Source organism: Castanea sativa, chromosome 3 (assembly GCF_040712315.1).
Source record: "Castanea sativa cultivar Marrone di Chiusa Pesio chromosome 3, ASM4071231v1".
NCBI classification, from domain to species: Eukaryota; Viridiplantae; Streptophyta; class Magnoliopsida; order Fagales; family Fagaceae; genus Castanea; species Castanea sativa.
The window spans coordinates 23,793,477-23,815,074 of NC_134015.1; the positions used below are offsets into that span (position 1 = coordinate 23,793,477).

Below are 21,598 nucleotides of genomic sequence, written 5' to 3' on the forward strand. Positions count from 1 at the left end.
TCTAGTGATGTTTTACCTGTCGACGGTGGAAGTATTGGGTTAATGTCATTGTGGTGTATCTATCAAATTATTAATGTGGGTGTTTCGGAATTATTAAATATAGTGTTTTTTTTTTCCCTTTTAGATGGGGAAAGGTTTGTTTCATTTCCTAAAAAGCCCACTCCCAAAGACTGAAATGGCAATAGTTACTAGAAAGATGGTGACAGCTGTACGTGCTTGCATGCTTAAAAGGCTGGAGCGGGAACAATATTCTATTATTTATTTATTTATTTTTAAATAGGTGAATATCTTACGCTATTCTCTCGTATCAGAGGTAAAGAAAAGTTCCCAAACAATCTCAAACAATTTTTTATTATTTCAAAATAATTTATAAGTTATTATTAACTTTAATTTGAATTTATAAGTGAAATTTTAATTTTTCTCACCAATAATAACCGATTATTTAAGTGTTGGAAAAATTATGCGTAACATTTTTGATAATCTTGACTTTCTGCCATTTCAATTTTGTTTATTTGTTTTATTACCATTTACCACTTTTGGAGTTCATACAAAAAAAGAAAAAAAGAAAAAGATTGTTACGAAAATATGCACCGTGGAGATTGGAGATGTGACTCGTTATGCAAAATCATACGTAATAGCTCTCCAAGAGTGCAAAGTTACGTAAAAAAAAAGAAAAAAAAGAAAAGAAAAAGCAACTATTAGGCCTCATACTCATTCCTCAACCGTTTTTTTCCGTGTATTCTCTCTCTCTCTCTAGATCCACGTTCTGCATCTAACCCATTTTTTTATTATTCAGTGATTGAAACCCTCATTGTTGGTTGATCCCGCATTCCGTTCTCCGATCCATATCTTTTTTTTTTTCTCTTCCCTCAAAATCTTACAAATCCCATCACACAAACAATAGTACATTTCTTAGATCTTCGGTCGCTTTGAATCCATCCCCTCCCTCAAAAAATATGGCAACGATGGAGAGCTTGATCGGGCTGGTGAACCGGATCCAGCGAGCCTGCACCGTCTTAGGCGATCACGGCGGCGAGGGGATGTCGCTTTGGGAAGCTCTTCCTTCCGTCGCCGTCGTCGGAGGCCAGGTTCGCATTTTTCATCTTTCACCTCCTCTTTTATATTACTGTATTTTTCTCTGATATATAATATGCTTTTTTTTTTTTTTTTTTGTGTGTGTGTGGAAAATCTCAGAGTTCGGGAAAATCTTCGGTGTTGGAAAGCGTTGTTGGAAGAGACTTTCTGCCTCGCGGATCCGGTAATTCGTCTTTCACTTTTAAGTCTCTTGAAGAAGTAATAGAAAAATTCAATGTTGGATCTAGTTATTATTTATGATATATTTACTTACCAAGAAATGCCATACAATAATACGTTGCGAAGTCTGAGAGAGATGATTGATAGACAATCTTATCACGATTTTGTCTTTTGTTGGAGAAGCTGATTTCCGAACTAGAACTTGCGACCTTATCTTAAGTCATGAGAAAATTATTAGGTACTGCCGGACTACTATAAATGGTACTCCCTTTTCTCACATGAATAAATGGTAGGTCTTACCATGAATTTAATTAGTGGGACATACTATTCATATGAAAGAAGAGAGCACGCATTTGTGATACTCTAAGAGTACACAATAATTTTCCTAAGTCATGAGAAAAATTATGTTAGGGGGAGTGTTTGAACATTTAATGCCCATCGGTCATGTTCAGTTAGCCATGATCTGATTCTCTTTCTTTCTATTTTGAGTTAGAATGGTCACCATCAATTAATTAATTTTAATTATGCCATTAACATATTAGTGATTTTTTTTTTTTGGTTTGACAAGGAAGAATGTTTTGATCCTATTTATTGGTCTTTGATTGTAAGGTATTGTTACGCGGAGGCCGTTAGTGTTGCAACTTCATAAGACAGAAGGGGGGCAAGAATATGCAGAATTTCTCCATGCACCAAAGAGAAGGTTAACCGATTTTGGTATGTCAACTTCTGATCAAGGCTGCAATTTATGTCCCTTTTTTATTTTAACTCATGCCATTAGTGGCTAAATTCTTTTTTTGTGTATTTTTTTTTTTTTTTCTCTCTGTGTGCTTTTAGAAATTTTTACTTACCCATTGCCTGTCTTAAGGATTCAATTTACTTTTGATTTGGTGATGAATTTTTTTTTGCATATTTTGAAAAAAAATAATTTTCCTTGTTTAAACAATAGATGCCCATTTTTAACAATAAGAATTTTTTTGGATAACAATAGTATTTATGAATTGCTTGCGATACCAAATTCTTAGGTAAAGTTCTGTCCTGAAATAAGGAAGATATGGTTTGAAATAAGGTTTGGGTGCTCTGATATTTCTTTTGGTACACAGATATGAGATGTAAGCTTATATGGTAGATACCTAATGCTGTTATTATAGATGCCAACAGGAAAATTAAATTGCCTAAAAATAGTATCTTCATTGCTTAAGATTGCATTTTTTTTTTCTTTTCTTATATTCAAACTGATATATAAGTTTAGACCCGATGGCTTGGGTTTGCTTGCAAGTATCTGATTTTCATATTTAGCTCTGAGGACCAAGGGAAGATACTGCAAGTATTGGTTATGGGCATCGGAGACACATGGATTCTTTTGGTTATTATGTAGTCAAAGTTGTCTTTGAGGTTCAATTCCTTATATAATTTAACCATTTTACAGTTTTTTTATTGGTAAGTTATGGAACTGCCATTTGAACCCACAACCCAGTTATATATATATATATATATATGTATGTGTGTGTGTGTGTGTGTGTTTGTATTAGAAAAAAATTATTTCTGTTCCATTAAATTTCAGACTTGCTAATGATAATTGCATTTAAGGCTAATATTGATATGGAAATTTGATTGGAAGTTAGTAAACTGGGGTATGTTCATATGATATGGCCCTTAAGTCCTTAGGTCATTTAGTATTTGTAACTAGTATAATAGGCATCCACACCATAGTCATTTGATTGAAACTAGTGGCAGGAGATTGATAGCTCCAGGTGTTAATGGGAAAACATAGCATTACTTTCATGCAGAGAACTAAAATTTGTACCATTCAGTTCAAGGGGATGAATATGATGATGCACACAATCAAGTCCCCCCACCCCCTTTTTTTTTAAATTATTATTGGTAAGTTACACACACACCCGATAGTTTTGCACTCACGATCTCACCCTCCACTTGGGACTTATAAGGGAATAAGGCGCCAGTTGAGATTGAGCTCTTTGGCTCCTTTTTGCTCTTTTTTGAATATTAATGCGTGCTATTGTTTTTCATCCAATGGATTTACATACAAATTATACTATATGCAGGCCAGGAGCTATAGGAAAGTCTTTGTAAAGTAGATTGTTAAATTAATTACATTGTGGGTTTCAAATTTCAGTTTCTGTACAAGCCTTGAATTTGGAATATAGAAGTCTAATATGTTGACGTTGGGGATGACTTTGAATTGGTTGACATTTTAGTTAATGTATGATTTGTCTCATCTATTACTGTATTTGCATTGAATCAGTTAAAGACTAGCTTATTTAGGAATTTGTATACCTATTCCTGTTAAGTATTACCTCATCCAGATTGTTTGGTTGTCATGATGTACTTTGCAACAAACTTATTTCCAAAAATAAGAAGTTTGACATATATGAGGTTTATTTGCCAATTATTTAGTGTTTTTTATTGGTAAGTTACACACGCACCTGGTGGGTCTTGCGCCCATGCCCTCACCTGAGTCGCCACTTGAGCTGTAGAGCTCATTGGCAATCAATCATTCACTTTGTCATGCGATCATGTTTTAGAATATAAACTATAGTCATGTTACAACTTTCCATGACAATTACTCTGTCTTTTTTGCTTATTCAGCTGCTGTTCGTAAGGAGATCCAAGATGAAACAGATCGTATTACAGGGAGGTCAAAACAAATCTCTAACATTCCAATTCACCTGAGCATATATTCTCCAAATGGTTTGTACTTACGTTTTTATCTTATCAAAATGTTGATAAATTATTCAAATGAACTATCTCAAAGTATTTAATAAAGCGTTTCCCTTTATATATGCCTCTTTTTTATTCACTCACCAATGACTGTAGTAACTTGTTCTTGACACAAACTTGATGAGTATCTTTCTTTACTAAGTACTGAATAGTGGTAGAAAATAGATGAAAAAACTAGAGAAACTACAAGTATGGTTTTGATCAAAGGCCCATATTTGTTGAGGGTTTAAAAAAAACTCTTAATAGCCACATATTAAAATTGGATGTTGTAGTATGAAGAATTAGTTTTTCTTTAATCATCTTCATCATTATTCTCCATCATGGTAGTTATCTTTCAGTGATTATTCAATTAAATTAAAAAGAAAAAGATATTCAAACAGATATTTGGTTTAAGGGGGTGAGGAGTTCAAGGGAAGGGAATGGGCTATCACCCGGGTACATAGCCCAAATAACAATAAAATTGACTATAACAGGTTCCTACACTTCACTACATTTTCGTTTAAAGGTTCCCTTCATCATTGGCTGTTTACCATATGCTTATCAAAAAAAAAAAAAAGGTTGTTTACTATATATTTCAATAACAATGGGATAAGGAGAGAGTTATTTGTATATTAAATTAGCTCACAGATATAGTTGACTAGTAAAGATGGAGTTAAAGTGCCTACCATCCTAGATGTGATATTTGTTGGAATAATGATTAAATGATTAAATTCACTATTTCCTAATAACTTAATTTTTGGGATTAGCTGTAGTTTATCATGATATCATGTGTTGTGCCCCACTTTTTGAGAGGGAGTCTGGATCTAAATGTAAGGAGGAGTGTGAGAATACTGATTAAAAGATCAGTTTCACCATTGTCTAATTGTTTAAGCTTTTGGGTCTAGTGGTATTTTATCAATATTGATAGAGTTGCCTATCTGAATCATCCCTTAAAGATTCACATGATTTGCAAAAAATTATCTACAGCAAAATTCTTCACCTTGTTGGAGTTTCCTAGGGGATGGAAGATATAAGGTGAAGAATTTTATTAGTTCTGCAATGCAAATTGAGCATAAAATTTGTGTTTCCTCTGTCTGCAACTGTAAGTGTGATATACCACAGGAAAATTTTTAATGGGCACCTTATGTAGATTCTTATTGAAATTCCTAGTCATTCATACAGAATCATGAATACTGAAGCCCTTTCTATCAGAAGCATAAATTTTTTTGATAAGTAATAAGAATTATATTAATCATGTAGAAAAAAGGAAACAGCAAATACAAGGTGTTCATGATGGTGAACACAAGAAACAGCAACCAAAAACAACAGAAATAAGACAAACAACTTAAGGGGCAATTCTAAGGGAAGTAAGAAACTCCAGAGAAGAAGAACAGTTTGAGGAACCCCAGCACCTAGCCCATTCAAAAAGAGTACTTTGGCTGAGAGCTTGTAACTGAACAAGTGATTTCTCTTTAGCCTCAAAAGAACATAAAATATGAATATCATAGACATGATACGCTTAATCTTGATATATGTTTCCTTCTTTCCTTTTTATGTAAGCATTTGTCAGCTTTTCTTGTATTGTTTTTTATTCTTTAGTAACTCTAGTTCTCTTTATCAAATTCTATATTAAGAGCATATTTTGTTTGGCAGTTGTAAATTTAACCGTCATTGATCTTCCTGGGTTGACAAAGGTTGCTGTAGGTAATTTCTTTGAAATTTTTTTAATTCTCCCTGGAGCAATGGTTCAATTACTTTCTGTTGTTAGAGTAGTCATTCTACGCATTTGGATTCACAATGACAAATTTTGGCTTTTGCAGAGGGACAGCCAGAATCTATTGTTGAAGATATTGAAAACATGGTTCGTTCTTATGTTGAGAAGGTGAGTGTTAAATATTAGCATTGATATATACCATATTGAATATGCTAGAGTAGATGTGGAAGAGAAAGCATAGAATAGGAACACGAGAACATAAGGGTTACATGGTTCAGCCTTGTCGGCCTATGTCTACGGAGGAAACCTTTAAGGGCTACATCTTTAATTTATAAGAGTGTAGTACATGGCTTGTGTTACAATGAACCATAGCATGAGTATATATAGTAGGCTAAACCCTAGACTTCTAGTATAAGTAGGAGACTTGACTTGCACACAAAGTAGGCCTGGGCTTGGGCCTATAATATGGGTAATATGTCATGTATATCTCTAACAGTGAAGATGCTTTAAATAATTTTGCTGAAATATATAAATTCAATAAAAAGAAGGCAATACTCAGGGATGGATATCTACAAAATAAACACATTAAAAAAAAATCAAGTTAGTAAATCAATAAGAGAAGATCCAGCTCCTTGCCCCAGTATCTTCTTCAAGGAATTAAGGATTTCAAGACATCAAATGTTCTCTTGAGATTGTATATTTCTTAACATAACAAAATATATTTACTTTCGTCCTTCAAAATGCACCAAAAATACATCAAGGAGCCCCTCTTATAATAAACTTGTTGCTTCAGATCACTGCTTTAAACCAGCTCCTGTAAATATAGTTAAGTACCATTAATTGATCTCTACAACTCAACAGAAAGATTATTCAATGAATATGATTATATAAGCAATTGAAGTAATAAATGGTTAACTGATCAACTTGTACCTTACACAATTATCATTTGTTTAGAGATTAATCTTAATTAATCAAATGGATCAGTGTGTGAAATTTATTTCCCAAGGATGTAGTGATGTACACTTAAGCAAAAATTCTTGGTAGGGAGAAGCAGAAGATTCCACTCCTTAGTTGGATAAGGCTAGTCACCATCTGCTCCAAATTCCAATGGAATGGGACAAGCTCTCAGTGTAGTCTTATTCTCAAGACAGATGTGTTATTTGCCACATTCGTCACTAGTAACTAAGCTCTTGGAGAACACAGCAATAATGTGAAACAAGTCCTGGCTCTTTACAAATTTCTGGGGGCCTCAAGAGCATTCCATTCTTCACACTCTTACAATTCTGAAAATAGGGATTCTTGGTAGACTTAAGGCAGCGAGTGGAAATCTGTTGAGTGTAGGGTTAGGAAAGGATTGCAGGATAGTTTTACCTATTTAAAATAAATAAAAAATAAAAAAATCTTTATAGAAAGGCCCATTCTTCATAATACTTATTTCAGGATAGTACCCAAAGCGCCACCATGAAGGTCTTCCCAACAGTCAGCTAGTTTCAAAATCAATCTCCAAGTAGATCCTTGTGGAACTTACGGTCCCATATCCACCCATTCCATTAACGTGCCTCCCTCCTTTTTTAAAGTAGAAATGCTTTCCATCCTACTTAGAAAGTAGTCTGACTTTTATCTCTCTTTGATTTATGAGTCCTTGGTTGGAGCCTTTCAATTGCATCTTTGAATTCATGACCATATACAGTGAGATGGGATTTAAATGAATTGAGTTCATTCATGTGCACAACTATGCAGTTCCAGGACAGTGATGGGTACTTCTGAGTTTGCTGTGATGACCTAAAGTTATCTCCTTAAATATTTTAAGTTTCCTTCCTCTTTGCCAAAAAAATTGCAGTATGCTGGAGCTAACTTGGCATCTGAAAGAAGAGGGTGGGACTAGGGGTTCAATTCTAACTACAGACCATAAAAGGCAGAATTTATGCTTCCAGATTCTTTTCTTAGTGATGTATCTCATGCCTTTGGAGATTAACTTATTTAAGACGTTGCATTAACAATAAATTTACTATCTGGCATATTTCTAGAATTGTTAAGGATTTAGAGTAAAATTGTTTTATGCAAAATTAATTATTTCTTTACATTTAAATTTTTTATATGCTTAGTTCATCTAACAGACTTTTCTTATTTTGTAGCCTAACTGCATTATATTGGCTATTTCTCCTGCTAATCAAGATATTGCCACTTCGGATGCCATAAAACTTGCAAGAGAAGTTGATCCTTCAGGTACTATGAAGTAGGTTACATTTGTTTAAGGCTATATTTCTTTGCATTTAGCAATATGAATTTTCTTTTTGTGAGCATATGCTTTATTTTTCTATTACATTTTGTATTTTCAGGTGAAAGAACATTTGGTGTGCTAACAAAACTCGATCTAATGGATAAAGGAACAAATGCTTTGGATGTATGGATTCAATCATCCTTACTGCATGAATCAATCACACTACACTTTAAATTTTATGAGTGCAATACCTTAATCCACATCACATGGTTATTTTCTGTGTTCGGTGTTCTGTTAAATTCTTTATTTTCCTTTTGTTGCACTACTGAATATTTATTCTCTTCAAAATCACATTAAGTTTGGTTGTCTGCACAATATTAAAGATGGTCTATATGGATGTTTAAGGTTCTTGAAGGAAGGTCGTACAGGCTGCAACATCCCTGGGTTGGAATTGTGAACCGTTCACAAGCTGATATAAACAAAAATGTTGACATGATTGCTGCTCGTAGAAAGGAGCGTGAATACTTTGAAACGAGCCCTGAGTATGGACACATGGCACATAAAATGGGCTCAGAGTATCTTGCCAAACTTTTATCTAAGGTCTTATTCATCCATTTTGACATCAAGTTATTTTCTTAAATATTGGCTCGCATTACAAATTTGCTGAAATATCTGACTTCTCTAACATTGAGTGGTTTTCCTTTTCCCCTTTTCTTTTTTCATCTTGTTTCTTGTCAGCATTTGGAGACTGTTATAAGACAGCGGATACCAAGTATCGTTGCTTTAATAAATAAAACAATTGATGAACTAAACGCTGAGTTGGACCGTATTGGAAGGCCTATTGCAGTAGACTCAGGGGTACGAACTGGACCTATGTGGAAATCAGTTTTCTTTGATAGGAATGATAATCTTTTATTTATTTATTTATTGATAAGTAAGTTTTGGCTCCAAGGGAAGAAGGAAGGGGATATTCGAACTAGTGACCTCTGCTTCTCAACGTGTGGCCCCCATCCGATTAAACTACTTTGGGGCCAAATCTTTATCTTTTATTCTCCTGACTTGAAGTTTGTTACCTGTATATACAGGCTCAGCTGTACACTATTTTAGAAATGTGTCGTGCATTTGACCGTGTGTTTAAGGAACACCTGGATGGAGGGTAACTCCCTTGAAATTTTCTTCAAATTTATTATCAATTTCAATTAAAGAATTCTAAGTAGGTTCTGGCTGAAATTGTTGTTTGATTTGCTTGATCCAAGTACAAAATTGATTCTTACTAAAAACTTTTTATTTGATTCATTGTTCGGAACTGGACTACTAGAGGATGATGTTTTAAAAAAAAAAAAAAAATCCTATTGGAGGATAAACATGTGGCATTAAGATTAAATGTGTTTCACATTTTAGTGCACAAAGACCAAATTGATCACTATTTAGTGAGGAAATTAATTTGAAAGGGTAACTTTGGCATTTTAAGCTCTTGGCTACGTGCTGGTTCTGATGGTTTAAATCCTTTGTGGTTACCCTTCAGTACTACAATTGTGTAATTCATAAATCATCAGTTTTTGTTATTCCTTGGCCTTTTATATTTTTATTGGTAAGTTACACCGGGTGGATCTTGAACCAGGGTCTTGCCCTCCAACTTGCTTTTAAGGTAAGGAAGTGCCATTTGAGCTAGAGCTCGTTGGCTATACCTTGGTCCTTTGAGAGAAAAAAGTCAAAGCCCCTCAAGAGTACATTGGCAATGCTCATAATTTCAAGAGAACTGAGAACTCTTTCCATTTTTTTGTTTTTATATGATTTTAATAAAGGATATGTTTTGAACCTGTCCAACTAAATGTTGTGTCAAAAATGCAACTGGCAGAGAACTGTTTTACCAATTCTAGCAGTCCTTCAATGAAGAGAGTTTGTTAAAGCAACAAAAACATTTTTTTAAGAAAATGAATTTTTTTTCATAAATAATATAGTTCATAAAAATAGTATCATTTTCTAGTGTCACATGGTTTTAACATTGCCAAAGATGGGATGTCTTTCAAGTTTGATTATATACATGATTTAACAGTGTAATTTTGATTTCTCCCCAAGAAAATATTGTCTACTTCTTTTTGTCGTAAATATTTGTATTTAAGTTTTTTTTTTTCTTTCTTTATTTTGGTCTCCTTTTTGGGTAATATATATATTTAAGAAAGTACTTGCTACCTCAGGCGGCCTGGTGGAGATCGGATATATGGAGTTTTTGACCATCAACTACCAGCTGCTCTAAAAAAGCTCCCCTTTGACCGTCATCTCTCTACAAAAAATGTCCAGAAAGTTGTATCTGAGGCTGATGGTTATCAGCCACATTTGATTGCTCCAGAACAAGGATACAGAAGACTCATTGATGGATCTATCAGCTATTTTAAAGGCCCAGCTGAAGCCTCCGTTGATGCAGTAATGTTCTTAAATTTGCCATATAGTTCTTTTACAGACATAGTTTTCACGGATATAATAGACAGTATTGACGGTATTATTATACGCACCATAATGGATAGTACTGACCCTATCATAATATGCACTAATGTACTTGAGTTTTCTTTTCCCCTTTCATGTTTACTCTTTAGAATTGTGAAAAATATGATAACTTATATTGTCTGAATGTTCTTTTAATATATGCATAGCAAAATAGCACGTGATGGGTGTGCTGAAGAAAAAGAACGGTTATAATGAGAGAGTGAGAGAGAGATAGAGAGAGAGGAAAAGGAGGATAGGGAAACATTCTACACATGCTTTATGCTTGGCTTGGCTGACAGGTTTATATCCTTGTTTAGCTTTGTCATTGGTGCTGCTCTCTTGTACAAGAATTTCGAAAGACCAAGTGATTGAATGGTTCTAGTGAAAAAAAGGTGGTTGAAAGGCTTATGTGGAGAATAAGAATTTTGGATTTCTTTGGTCTTTCATGCATAAAGTAATCTACTTTTGAGTGTGTATGATAAACATAGTTCTTCAAAATGCATTCAACCTGCTTTCAATATGTTAAATTTTACTTCTCCAATTGGGGATTACATCATGTTTCAAGATATATTCAAGGAGGCAATTCACTATCTTAGAGCATGGGTGGCTGAGAAAAAATTATATTAGAAGGATCTTTTTCAGCATTATTAACTAATCTTAAAGGATTCTGGTACTTGTTGGGGATATTACATTCAATGAATGGTGACAATTAGAGATCTGAAATGGTGAAAAGAAAATAGACGTGAACTGGATTGGGTCTTAGATTCTATTCTTGAAATCATAGAACTTAGAAAAAGTAAAAGAGTACAATTCTATTAAGGTGTCAGAATAATAGTTAAGTGATTATATTTACCATTTCTCTTCAGCTTAGGCTTTTGGACTAAATAATTTCTTATTGTATTAGAATAGGTGGTGTTAAGTTTGAACCATATGTCCACTTTATAACTTCAATTTGAAGTTCAAAATTTTATGTGTTGGGTCCCACTCATTAATGAGTATTTTGGGCCCACATATAAATGAGAGTATCAGAATAATGATTAAGTGATAAAGTTCACAATTTCTCAATAGTTTAGGCTTTTGGGAGAAGTAGTAATTTTTCATATGATAGAGATTAATTGGTAGCAATCCACCACATTATTTGGCATTTAGTGGCCTATTGAGAGACTATAATATATTATTAGGAAGGTAGGAAGTTATTAGGAAGGTGGAGTTGAGTGGAAATGGCATTGATACATTAAATTTTTGTAATATAGATTTGTATTTTCTACCAATTCCTTATATTTGGTTCAAAGTAATGCTCTTCATAGAGGCAAAATTCTTAGTTTACCCAAAATCCCATCATTGACATTTTTAAAAAACATATTTTTTGTTCTCTGTTCTCTTCCTCAGGTGCACTTCGTTTTGAAAGAACTAGTAAGGAAGTCAATAGCTGAAACGGAGGTAAGCAATTTTTAGTTATTAATTTTTGCAAGAGTTCAGTATTTGTTGTATAATGTATACAGAACATTTTTAAAAATTTCAGCGGTTTGATTTCCAACTACATATTTTTTTGCTTCATTATTGATAACTTCCCACTAGTTTCCAAAGCTTAACTAGTTGGAAAGAGTAAATTTAATCATTGAACCATCATTCTCACACTCCTCACTTGTGAGCCTAACTCCTTTGGTTTCCAACAACATCTATTTGGTTTCATTATTGATAACTTACCACTAGTCCCAAAAACTTAAGTTCTTAGAAAAGTGTGGATTTAATCATTTAACCATTATTCTAACTATCCTTCTCACGTTTGGGTTTTAATTCCCTCTCAACAAGCGTGGCACAACATGTTAAATTTTTAATTTCAAATAGGAGATAGAGTGGAAGACAAGATTCGAACTCAAGACTATCTATATTAATGCCATGATAACTTAACATGCATCCCAAAAGTTTAAGCTATTACGAAATGATGAATTTAATCATTTAACCATTTTTCTAACATTTTGGAAAGTATGATTCACTTTTCAAACCATGAAGACTAAATCAAAGGATTGATTTGCTTGGAGTAAATCAAGTGCTTGGATCAATCAATTATATTGATATGGATTTCAAATTTAAAATGCACATGTAGTACATTGATAGTTAACTTAATTTCAAATTCTAAACCCATTATAAATATGGATTCTTTGATAATATGTTACCAGTCTAGTGAATAAAAGATGTAGCTCTTTAAGTTTTAATGTTGTAGATGTAGGCCCTAGTGACACGGTATTAAAGTGGATTGATTGACCTTCATTGTACCTCTTCACTCACATCATTTCCCTCTTGTTGGTGATTTGTAATATAATCACCTTGCCAATGAGCTTATATTGTCTACCTCCCTTTCTTTTTTTCTTCCTATTTTCATTAGAAAATATCATTGCTTCTTTATACATATTGGTTATTTATCTTTGCAATTGTCACTCCCAATACCTTGCTTCATAGCAACAGATTTCATCACATCGATATTATAGTGACATCTTCTTAGGAGCTGCCATTTTAATGGAGTTGTTGCTTTTATGTGCCTTTGAAGCATCTAAATTGATTGGTACCAAGTTTCACCTCTGTCTGCTAATTTTCTTCAACTCCAAAAAGAGAGAGGATAACAAGTACAAATTACTTTGGAAGATAGTTTCAAGCTTTAGTTTCAGTTTCTGTATGTGAGCATCTCATAAAAGATTTAATACACAACTTGAGGGGTGGTGTTGGAAATTATGATTCATTTTACAAACCATGAAGACTAAATCAAGTGTTTGATTGCTTTAAGTAAATCAAAGGCTTGGAGCAATCTATTATATTGATATGAAATTCAAATTGAAAATATACAGGTAATGAATTGATAGTTGACTACTTTCAAATTCAATAAACCCAATTATAAATATGAGTTCACTTGTAATGTGTTATCAATCAAGTAAATGAATGATATTTTGGGATATAACTATGATAAAATATTAGAATTTATGTTGGGATTTCGAGTGAGAGAGAGAAGAGAGAAAAAGAGAAAGCAGAAGCACATAGAAATTAATGTAGTTTAGCCTGTCAGCCTATGTCCATAGCAGAAACCCCTTAAGTAGCTACATAGGTCTTACAACCTGGGATGCACGGACGCGGCACCGGAGGTGCCGCACCCACGTCCGACGCGGCGGGACTCGCCGACTCGCGAGGGACGCCGTTGCTCGCGCGTCGGTGCGGCGTCCGGCCGAGTCGGCCACGTGGCATCTTATTTTTCCCGCCGACTCGCGCCGACGCGGCGCCGATTCGAGCAGATTCGGGCCGATTCGGCCAGAATCGGGCTGTTTCGGCCGTATCGGCCGGCGACCGAAACAGGCCCGAAACGGCCGAAACAGGCTGAAACAGCCGAAATTGGCTTTAAATGAGACCCAAAAACCCTAAATCTATCCTTCCTTAATTTTATTTTGAATATTTGTTGCTTCTTTTGTGTTTTCTTTTTGGTTTTGTGTTGTGTTTTGTGTTTCTTGCTTTTTTCTTTCTTTGTTTTGTGAATCAAGGCATAGTAAATTAGTAATATGTTTTTTAAGAATATTTTAATAGTAAAAATATATAGAAAATATAAATAAAAATATTTTTAATAATTTTTTAATTGCCGAGTCCCGCCGCACCCGCACCCACTTTTTTCAAAAATTGCCGAGTCCCGCACCCGTACCCGCACCTGTACCCGCACCCGTGCTTCATAGCTTACAACAAGCATGGTGGGGGCATATATAGAGGGACTAACCCGAGGCTAACCATAGACTAACTCAAAGTTACTTTGCTTGCACTACAATTATGATTAGGATTACTCTGGTTGCACTACAAGTGGGTCCTAGTACATTGAATCTAGACTAGTTACAATGGATTTGGGCTTGATATCAATAATATCCCTCCTTAAATCAAGCTGGAGTGTGCCATGGAAGATCAGATTGAATGTAGAATGGACTAGACATAATTTAGAGTGAAACGTGTGAGAAAACTGCTGCAGCAGCAAACAACTATAAATTGAGGCCAAAAGATGACTATAGTGGCTAGAGGACGGCTGCATCTGTGACTGGAGGACAGTTACTATGGCTGAAGAATGATTGACTGGTGGCTTGGGGGACATTGGCAGGGGAATAGTGGCTTGAAGATGGAATTCTTAAGACATTTACTGGTGGTAGCAGTGGCCAGTGACAAAAGTTGATCTGATAGCAACGGCATTAACGACCAGAGAATAGCAACGACGTTTGCTAGAAGACATTGGCTGAAGACAGTTTCATGGTGAGATGCGTGAATGAGCTGGCGACCTTTGGGGAACTAAACAGGAGGCTGACTATTTTACCATGTTAGAATTTATATTGGGATATAGAGTGAGAGACAGAAGAGAGAAAGAGAAAGTGGAATCAAATAGAAATTAACATGATTTTCCCTGACAACCTATGTAAACAGCAAAAAAGTCTTGAGCAGCTATATCTTTATTGTCTCGAACTGTGTGTTATAATGAGCCCATTGGGAGTATATGTAAGGAGACTAATTCTAGGGTTAATTACTTGCACTACAAGGATTAGGATCTCTTTACTTGCACTACTACAAATAGGTCCCAGTACATTGAATCTAGACTAGTTACAACGAGCTTGGGCCTTGGGCTTGATATCTCTGATTGTAGCCTTTTGGCTTTTTGGTGTTGTGGAGTTGGACATAGTTCTCAATGACTGAAACATGTTAATCTCTTCCATTATTCCTTTCTTATTTTCTCTTTATTTTCTATAATATTTCAAAAGTTGACAGTTATATTGCAAATAGTTGTCATATTTTTGCTTAAGGCGGTGCTTAATTTCATTATGAATATTACTGCTTCTTTTTCTATCATGTAGAAGTCAGCACATTTATAAGAAAGGTAAATGGGATATGTGTTAGTTCACATTTTGTTAATGGAGCTTTAGCATGCAAGTCATCCCTTGGTGTCAGGTCAGTCGAACTACCTAATTTTGGGATAGAGGGGCACAGCATTGTAATAAAAAAGAGTAGCTAATTTAGTTTTATGTCCCCTGTTGTAAAGTAAGTACTGGTTACATAGAACGTCTAAGATGGTTAATATACTCGTTTTTAGAAATCACGGGGATAGTCAAAGATAATATCCAAGGGAAGTTTCTAGCAAACATGGGTATTTGACATACATAGAATTAATGTAACATAGGAACAAAGCAAAAAATCACTTTATAGTGCTAGTAATACTGTAATACTATGACCATGTTCCCCTTCTATGTTACAAAAAGTGATTTTTGTAGTGTGCAGTGGCAATATTGTCCGGAACTATGTACTGTATGCAGCTGATACTCAAATTATTAATTTCAAATATCCATTGAAGTTCAGAATATGGCAGTAATGTTGGATTGTGTGGAGCCACCATAATATGGCAGAGTGATGATAACTGTTGGAAGACATGGTGCAATGTATCACAAAAATAGACATGAATGGATCATGCAGATATGATATTTTTGAAATTGTTTTAATTAGTCACTTCTGCTAGGTGCAACTTTTCTGATATTGAGAGCCACGTACTTAACAAGACATGATGTTATTGAATACATCCTGGATACGTGATGACTATCAGGGGCTTAGGTCTATCTATTGATACTGTGGTGTCTTTCTCTTGTATCATGAGTTCCTTCTGAGTCAAAGTAAAGAATAAAGACGGGCATATGTTTGTGAAGACAAAAAAGAATGCATAAAGGGTATTCATGGCTGTCTTCCTGATTTCTACTTCTTTTTAAGAAGTGTAATTCGTACTTTGAAAAAGAACTGCAGTGGTTTTTGTTGTTTTGACACTTTAATGGTAAATGCATGTCTTCATCTTTAGCTAGCCTCATAAGATGAGTTTGGGATGCCCAACATTCGGACAGAATTTGTTATACTTGATGCAATTCTATGTTATGGAATTGCAGGAATTGAAACGATTCCCAACACTTCAATCTGACATAGCAGCTGCTGCAACAGAATCGTTGGAAAGATTTCGCGATGAAAGTCGGAAAACAGTTCTGCGGCTGGTGGATATGGAATCTAGCTACCTGACAGTGGAATTTTTCCGGAAGCTTCATCTTGAACCAGAGAAACCTTCAAACCCACCAAGCGGCCCAAATACGGACCGTTACTCAGATAATCATTTCCGGAAGATTGGTATGCTATCTTCTGCTAGTTTTGGCTAAGGTCCTCATTTAAGTGATTGGTTTAGTGTGGCTCAGTTTTCAATTGTTCAGAGTTGGGTGTGTTAGTGTTTGTTGCGTGTTAATATGGTTCCAGACTTATATTTCAGTTTCATTTAGGATTTAATTATTTATTTATTTTGATGAAATTTGGGATTTAAATTTTGATACATGTTTAAGTATATTGTCAAGATCCAAGTTGTATGGTAAAATATTGATCATTTATCATGATTAAATTCTACTATAAAGGAAAGAAATACATGTCAATTGCTGACATATACTCTGTAATTTCTTCAGGTTCAAATGTCAACGCTTACATTAATATGGTTTGTGATTCACTGAAAAATTCAATTCCCAAAGCTGTGGTCTATTGTCAAGTTCGAGAGGCCAAGAGATCACTGCTCAACAACTTCTACGCTCACGTTGGCCGGAGGGAGGTAAAGTTTTCATATTGTACTCTAAATGCTTGTGTGCCTCATACTTATTCTCTCTCCCCTCTGAAAGTAAAGGTTCATTGAATGATTTTTCATGAGGGTATGTACTTAGGATATTAAGATTGATTATAACTACTAGGAAAATTAAATGAGAAAGTTATACTTGAACAATTTGAACCTAATTTTTATTTATTAATAATTTGTCCAAGTATCTGAAGAAATAATTATGAATAAATGTTCAACAAACTCTTTTACATACCTATCAAAAAACAAACTCTTTTACATTAATGAATAACATCTGGTAAGTTTGTTATCTTCTTCCTGCTCACCCCTCTTTTGAAAAACTTGTTGATACATTTTCCAATTTATTGTGAATAATTTCTGATACCATCCTCTAGCTTGTGTGGTTTGTCATGTATTATTTTATTTCTTTAAAAAAAAAAAATTCATCAAGAAAATAGGACTGTAAAACATTTATTCCCAAACATGAAATAATGAAGACCGTGAACAGCAATTGGACTTGCAACTGGCTTAGATGTTTCAGGAATTAAGAGATTTAAATAAGCACATGGACCCTCTATAATGAATGACTTAGATCTTTCTATTACAGGAAATGTAAAAACCAGCAGGTGTATTGTATATGGGCTTTTATTTTTTATTTTTTATTTTAAAATTTAAAATTTATCTATTATCCATATAGGATTCTAGTTTTTATGAAAAAAAAAAAGAATTAGTATTTTAGTTTTTACATATAAAAAAAATGATATTAACTAAAGAATAAACTATAATAGATTGTTCTCACATTGATCAGGCATCAACCAGTTTTTCATGCGTTATGTGCAAATCAAAACTGTTAAAATAACTCTACAAATGGTAAATGTAGACATCTCCCAAATTTGATATGCATTAATGGAGCCAAACCATTTCTTTTCACTTGAATTTGAATGGTGGCTAACAATGTATGAATGGTGAAAATAAGGCATCCATTTTCTAAAGAAAAATAGTAATAATTTCATATTTTTTACTTGTTAACCTTTAGATAATAACTCTTAACCTATGTCATATTTTTTCATAGTATACTACCAGTGTAGCGATAATGGATGCTGCATCATTAATTTTCATAGGGTAATGTTTTATCATAATGTGTCCCTATCAAGAAGTCATACTTTCACTTGCCAAAGCTATTTAGTGGGTTGGTTAAGGCATTTAAAGGGTTAGAATGGTCAGGTTTCTATTTGTAGCGTATAAAATAAATAAAAATAGCCATCTTTAGGTTATAAATAGTTGTTAAATAGCAATATATATCGAAAGTAATAAAAAATCTTACCCTTGGTGTTGCAGAAGCAGCAGCTTGGTGCAATGTTGGATGAGGACCCGGCGCTTATGGAAAGAAGAACAGCCATCGCTAAGAGGCTTGAACTATACAAGTCAGCTAGAGATGAGATTGACTCAGTGGCATGGAAGTAACGAGGTCTGCAGCCATTTTTTGTGCTTAAACTCTCAGAAGATAAACCACTTAGTTAACAAATTAATTGCATATTCTTTTTGTAATCTAAAAATAATGATTGTCTACATTGTTCACTAGAGCTTTGATTTGCCCTCGCATATCATTTTCCACCTCTTTGGTATTGTTTCTCGTTTCAACATCATTTAACTATGGGCGTACATGAAATGTGGTATTTGTGATGATTCATAATAGATTGTCAAATTTTTCCTGTTCTTCATTGAGAGACAAACAAAGAACTTCAAGCCTTATCTCTCTCTCTCCCTCCCCCCACACACCCCACTTACTTTTTTATTTTTTCTTCTTTAGGTTTAGATCTGAATTTTAATAACTATAATACAACAAAATCAGCTCAGATTCTCACCATTGCAACACAATAGTGACAAGTTTTAACCTCAAGCGGGATGTGCAAAATGTACATGATAAATTCATGGTGTTAAAAACTGGACTGGACTGGTTGGTCTGACTGGTTCAACTGGGAACCAGCCACTAATCTGGTCTGGTTATGACAAAAAACTGGAAAACACCAAAAACCCGAAATAATTGAGAACCGGCCGGTTCATTTGTAAAACCGAGAACCGGTATGATTGAACCTAAAACTAAAACTACACATTTTTTTCAAAAAGTTGCATTTTTTCCCCTTCAAATCCAACGTAAAACCCATAAGAATGATGATCCAAAATTGTGGGAAGGAAGAAAAACTCAATGAAAAGAGAGGTAAAGAACTAAAGATTAAAGTGTGGTTCTTGATTTTTTTTTAAAGGTAAACATGAATTACCTTGGAAGCATCAACTTTCTGAAATTTTTTATTTTGCAGCAAAAATTCTGAGACCGAGAGAGTGAGAGTGTGAGACTATAATGCAAAAGACTTCAAAGTTAAAACAAAAGAGAAGAATGGTTTTAGCTTTCGGATGAGACTAAGTTTGAAAGGAGAAATGGAAGTTTGAAAGAATGGGTAGGTGAAGTATTAATGAAAAGAATGGGTAGGTGAATCACTTTTATTGTTTTGTTTTATTTTTTTAAAGTTTTATCTGACTCTCGCTTAGAGCCACGTTACAACTTCTTAAAAGGAGCAAACTTTTACAAGGCAACTCAATAAAAGTAAGGGAAGGGTAAAAAAAAAAGCCATATCATGTCAGTACTTAATATATATAAAAGTATTAAATATATAATAATATTAATAAATATTTATTATACATTGTTAATTTGATTCTTCACGGTTATAAAATTTTATATGGGTTGTGGATTTTGTTATTTTTATTTCCTAAATTTAATACACGAAAACTAAACTCACATTATTTTTTAAATTATATATATATGTTTAACTTGAATATTCTTAGTTAAAAAACTTAATATATATTTTTCATTTTTATTATTTTAAAATTATTAATTAAATTATTTATTACGTCACCAGTTCGACCACCGATTGGACCCGGTCCGACCAGAAAACCGGTAACTGGTCCCTTTTTCGGTTCTTTCATCAAACCAGTTTTTAAAACCATGGATAAATTGGCTTTGGCATATGCTATCTCGAGAAAGAATGCCATGGCTCCCCTAAAATTGTTCAATATCTCGAACATTTTAGGCAAGCCTTAGCTTCTGACCCTACCCTTAGGTGAGCTGTAAAATAAGGAATATATATATATATATATAGAGAGAGAGAGAGAGAGAGAGAGAGAGAGAAATTAGTTAGTCTTAGTCCCCAATATTAGAGACGTAGAGTGATATGCTAAGATTGCAAGAATATCCTCAAGCTAATTTAAAATAACAAGACTACAAGCCTAACTCTAATACTTAAATTTGTTAATGCCATTTCGGTAATTATCTATATTTGTCGGAATTAAAATTTACTCTTGGTCTATTTCAGTATACTGTCTCAGTGTTATTGTAATAATATAAATTACTCAAGCACAAAGGCAACTTGGTATTCTTTACTAAGTAAATTCGCATGTCAAAAAAAAAAAAAAAAAAATCAAACTTTTCTTGCACTATTAAAAAAAAAAAAAAGCAAGGAAGAAAGAAATAAGTACGAGTCTCTTTATTACTTAAAGGAATGAAAATGTGCACAAAAGAAGTGACTACAAAAGATAACAGCCTACATAAAGAGAATGAATAAAACAGTCAAGACATCCACTTCAAGTCCTTCAATTTAGAACGAGTATTCTCTAAAATGACTTGTATCCTATTCAAAGCCTCCATGTCCTCATCATCTTCTTGCACGAGGGTTGATTTGATACCTTCAAGTTGTTCTTGTAAGGATCACACAATGTCATCTTGCTTAACTTGTTTGGACTCAATTTGAGACATTCATTGCACTAATTGGGCTAGTTCAGTATGGAGTTTGGCCTTTAAGGATGCTTTCTTACCAAATGCCTCAGAGAGAAGAAGTTCAGTGTTTGCCACACAACGAGCTTGGCCATCCGAGCTTAATTGCTTGTTTAGTAACTCTTCCATTTTCAAGTACTTTTTGACATCTTTACAATATTTATTGACACACTCTCGCAAATGCTAAGTATTAACTTCAAAATTTTCAATCCCATTATACATATCATCTATTTCAGCCTTGGGAGGAAGCTTGTTTAGGGGATGATATGAAAGCTTGGATAAAAGGATATCTCCTAACATGAAGCTCCCATCAAACACACGCAGGAAATATGTTTTGTGGCCTTAAACTCAGAAACTTCTGGAACCTTAACCAGTTGTGTAGGTTGTGAAGATCCTTCTCCTTTGTCATTCAGAGATTTGGATGAACACCACTTGTGGGGGATTTTAAATGCCTCCAATTGTGATCGGAGTTGCTATGCATAACTATTAACTACGTTGAGAATCTTAATGGTATTCTCCACTTGTGCACCAGCCAAGTGGTGGACACTTCGATTTTGATCAACTATGATATCTTGAGGCAAATCTCTCGGTTGACGATCATCTTCGGAGAATCGGAAGGGGGCACCACAACAAGAGATGGCAGTGAAGGTCGTGGAGTAGTTCTAGTTGGTTGTTCCTTTGTTTCCTTATTGAGATTTGCTTGATGTTAGAGGCTTAAAAAGGAGGGATGCAGCCTTAACTAGAAGCTATGTG

The 21,598-nt window shown here is 34.2% G+C and overlaps 1 protein-coding gene across 1 annotated transcript; it reads left to right on the forward strand.

Annotated features, from left to right (window-relative positions):
* Positions 1–674: 674 nt before the first annotated feature.
* On the forward strand, positions 675–18,756 carry LOC142627970 (phragmoplastin DRP1C). The gene is made up of 16 exons (XM_075801880.1): positions 675–1,088; positions 1,195–1,258; positions 1,864–1,968; positions 3,862–3,963; positions 5,626–5,676; positions 5,793–5,854; positions 7,822–7,912; positions 8,026–8,090; positions 8,313–8,507; positions 8,646–8,765; positions 8,993–9,063; positions 10,106–10,331; positions 11,781–11,831; positions 16,325–16,556; positions 16,880–17,019; positions 18,358–18,756. Exons 1-16 carry the CDS (start codon positions 957–959, stop codon positions 18,481–18,483), a joined length of 1,833 nt encoding a protein of 610 aa, XP_075657995.1. The 5' UTR covers positions 675–956; the 3' UTR covers positions 18,484–18,756.
* Positions 18,757–21,598: the final 2,842 nt, after the last annotated feature.

What these genes read in the sequence shown, in the direction of transcription:
- LOC142627970 (XM_075801880.1), top strand. Translation starts at nt 957, where the DNA reads ATGGCAACGATGGAGAGCTTGATCGGGCTGGTGAACCGGATCCAGCGA. An exon ending in TTGCCAAACTTTTATCTAAG is followed by an intron (nt 8,508 to 8,645) that starts GTCTTATTCATC and finishes GTTTCTTGTCAG; the next exon opens with CATTTGGAGACTGTTATAAG. An exon ending in CTCACGTTGGCCGGAGGGAG is followed by an intron (nt 17,020 to 18,357) that starts GTAAAGTTTTCA and finishes TTGGTGTTGCAG; the next exon opens with AAGCAGCAGCTTGGTGCAAT.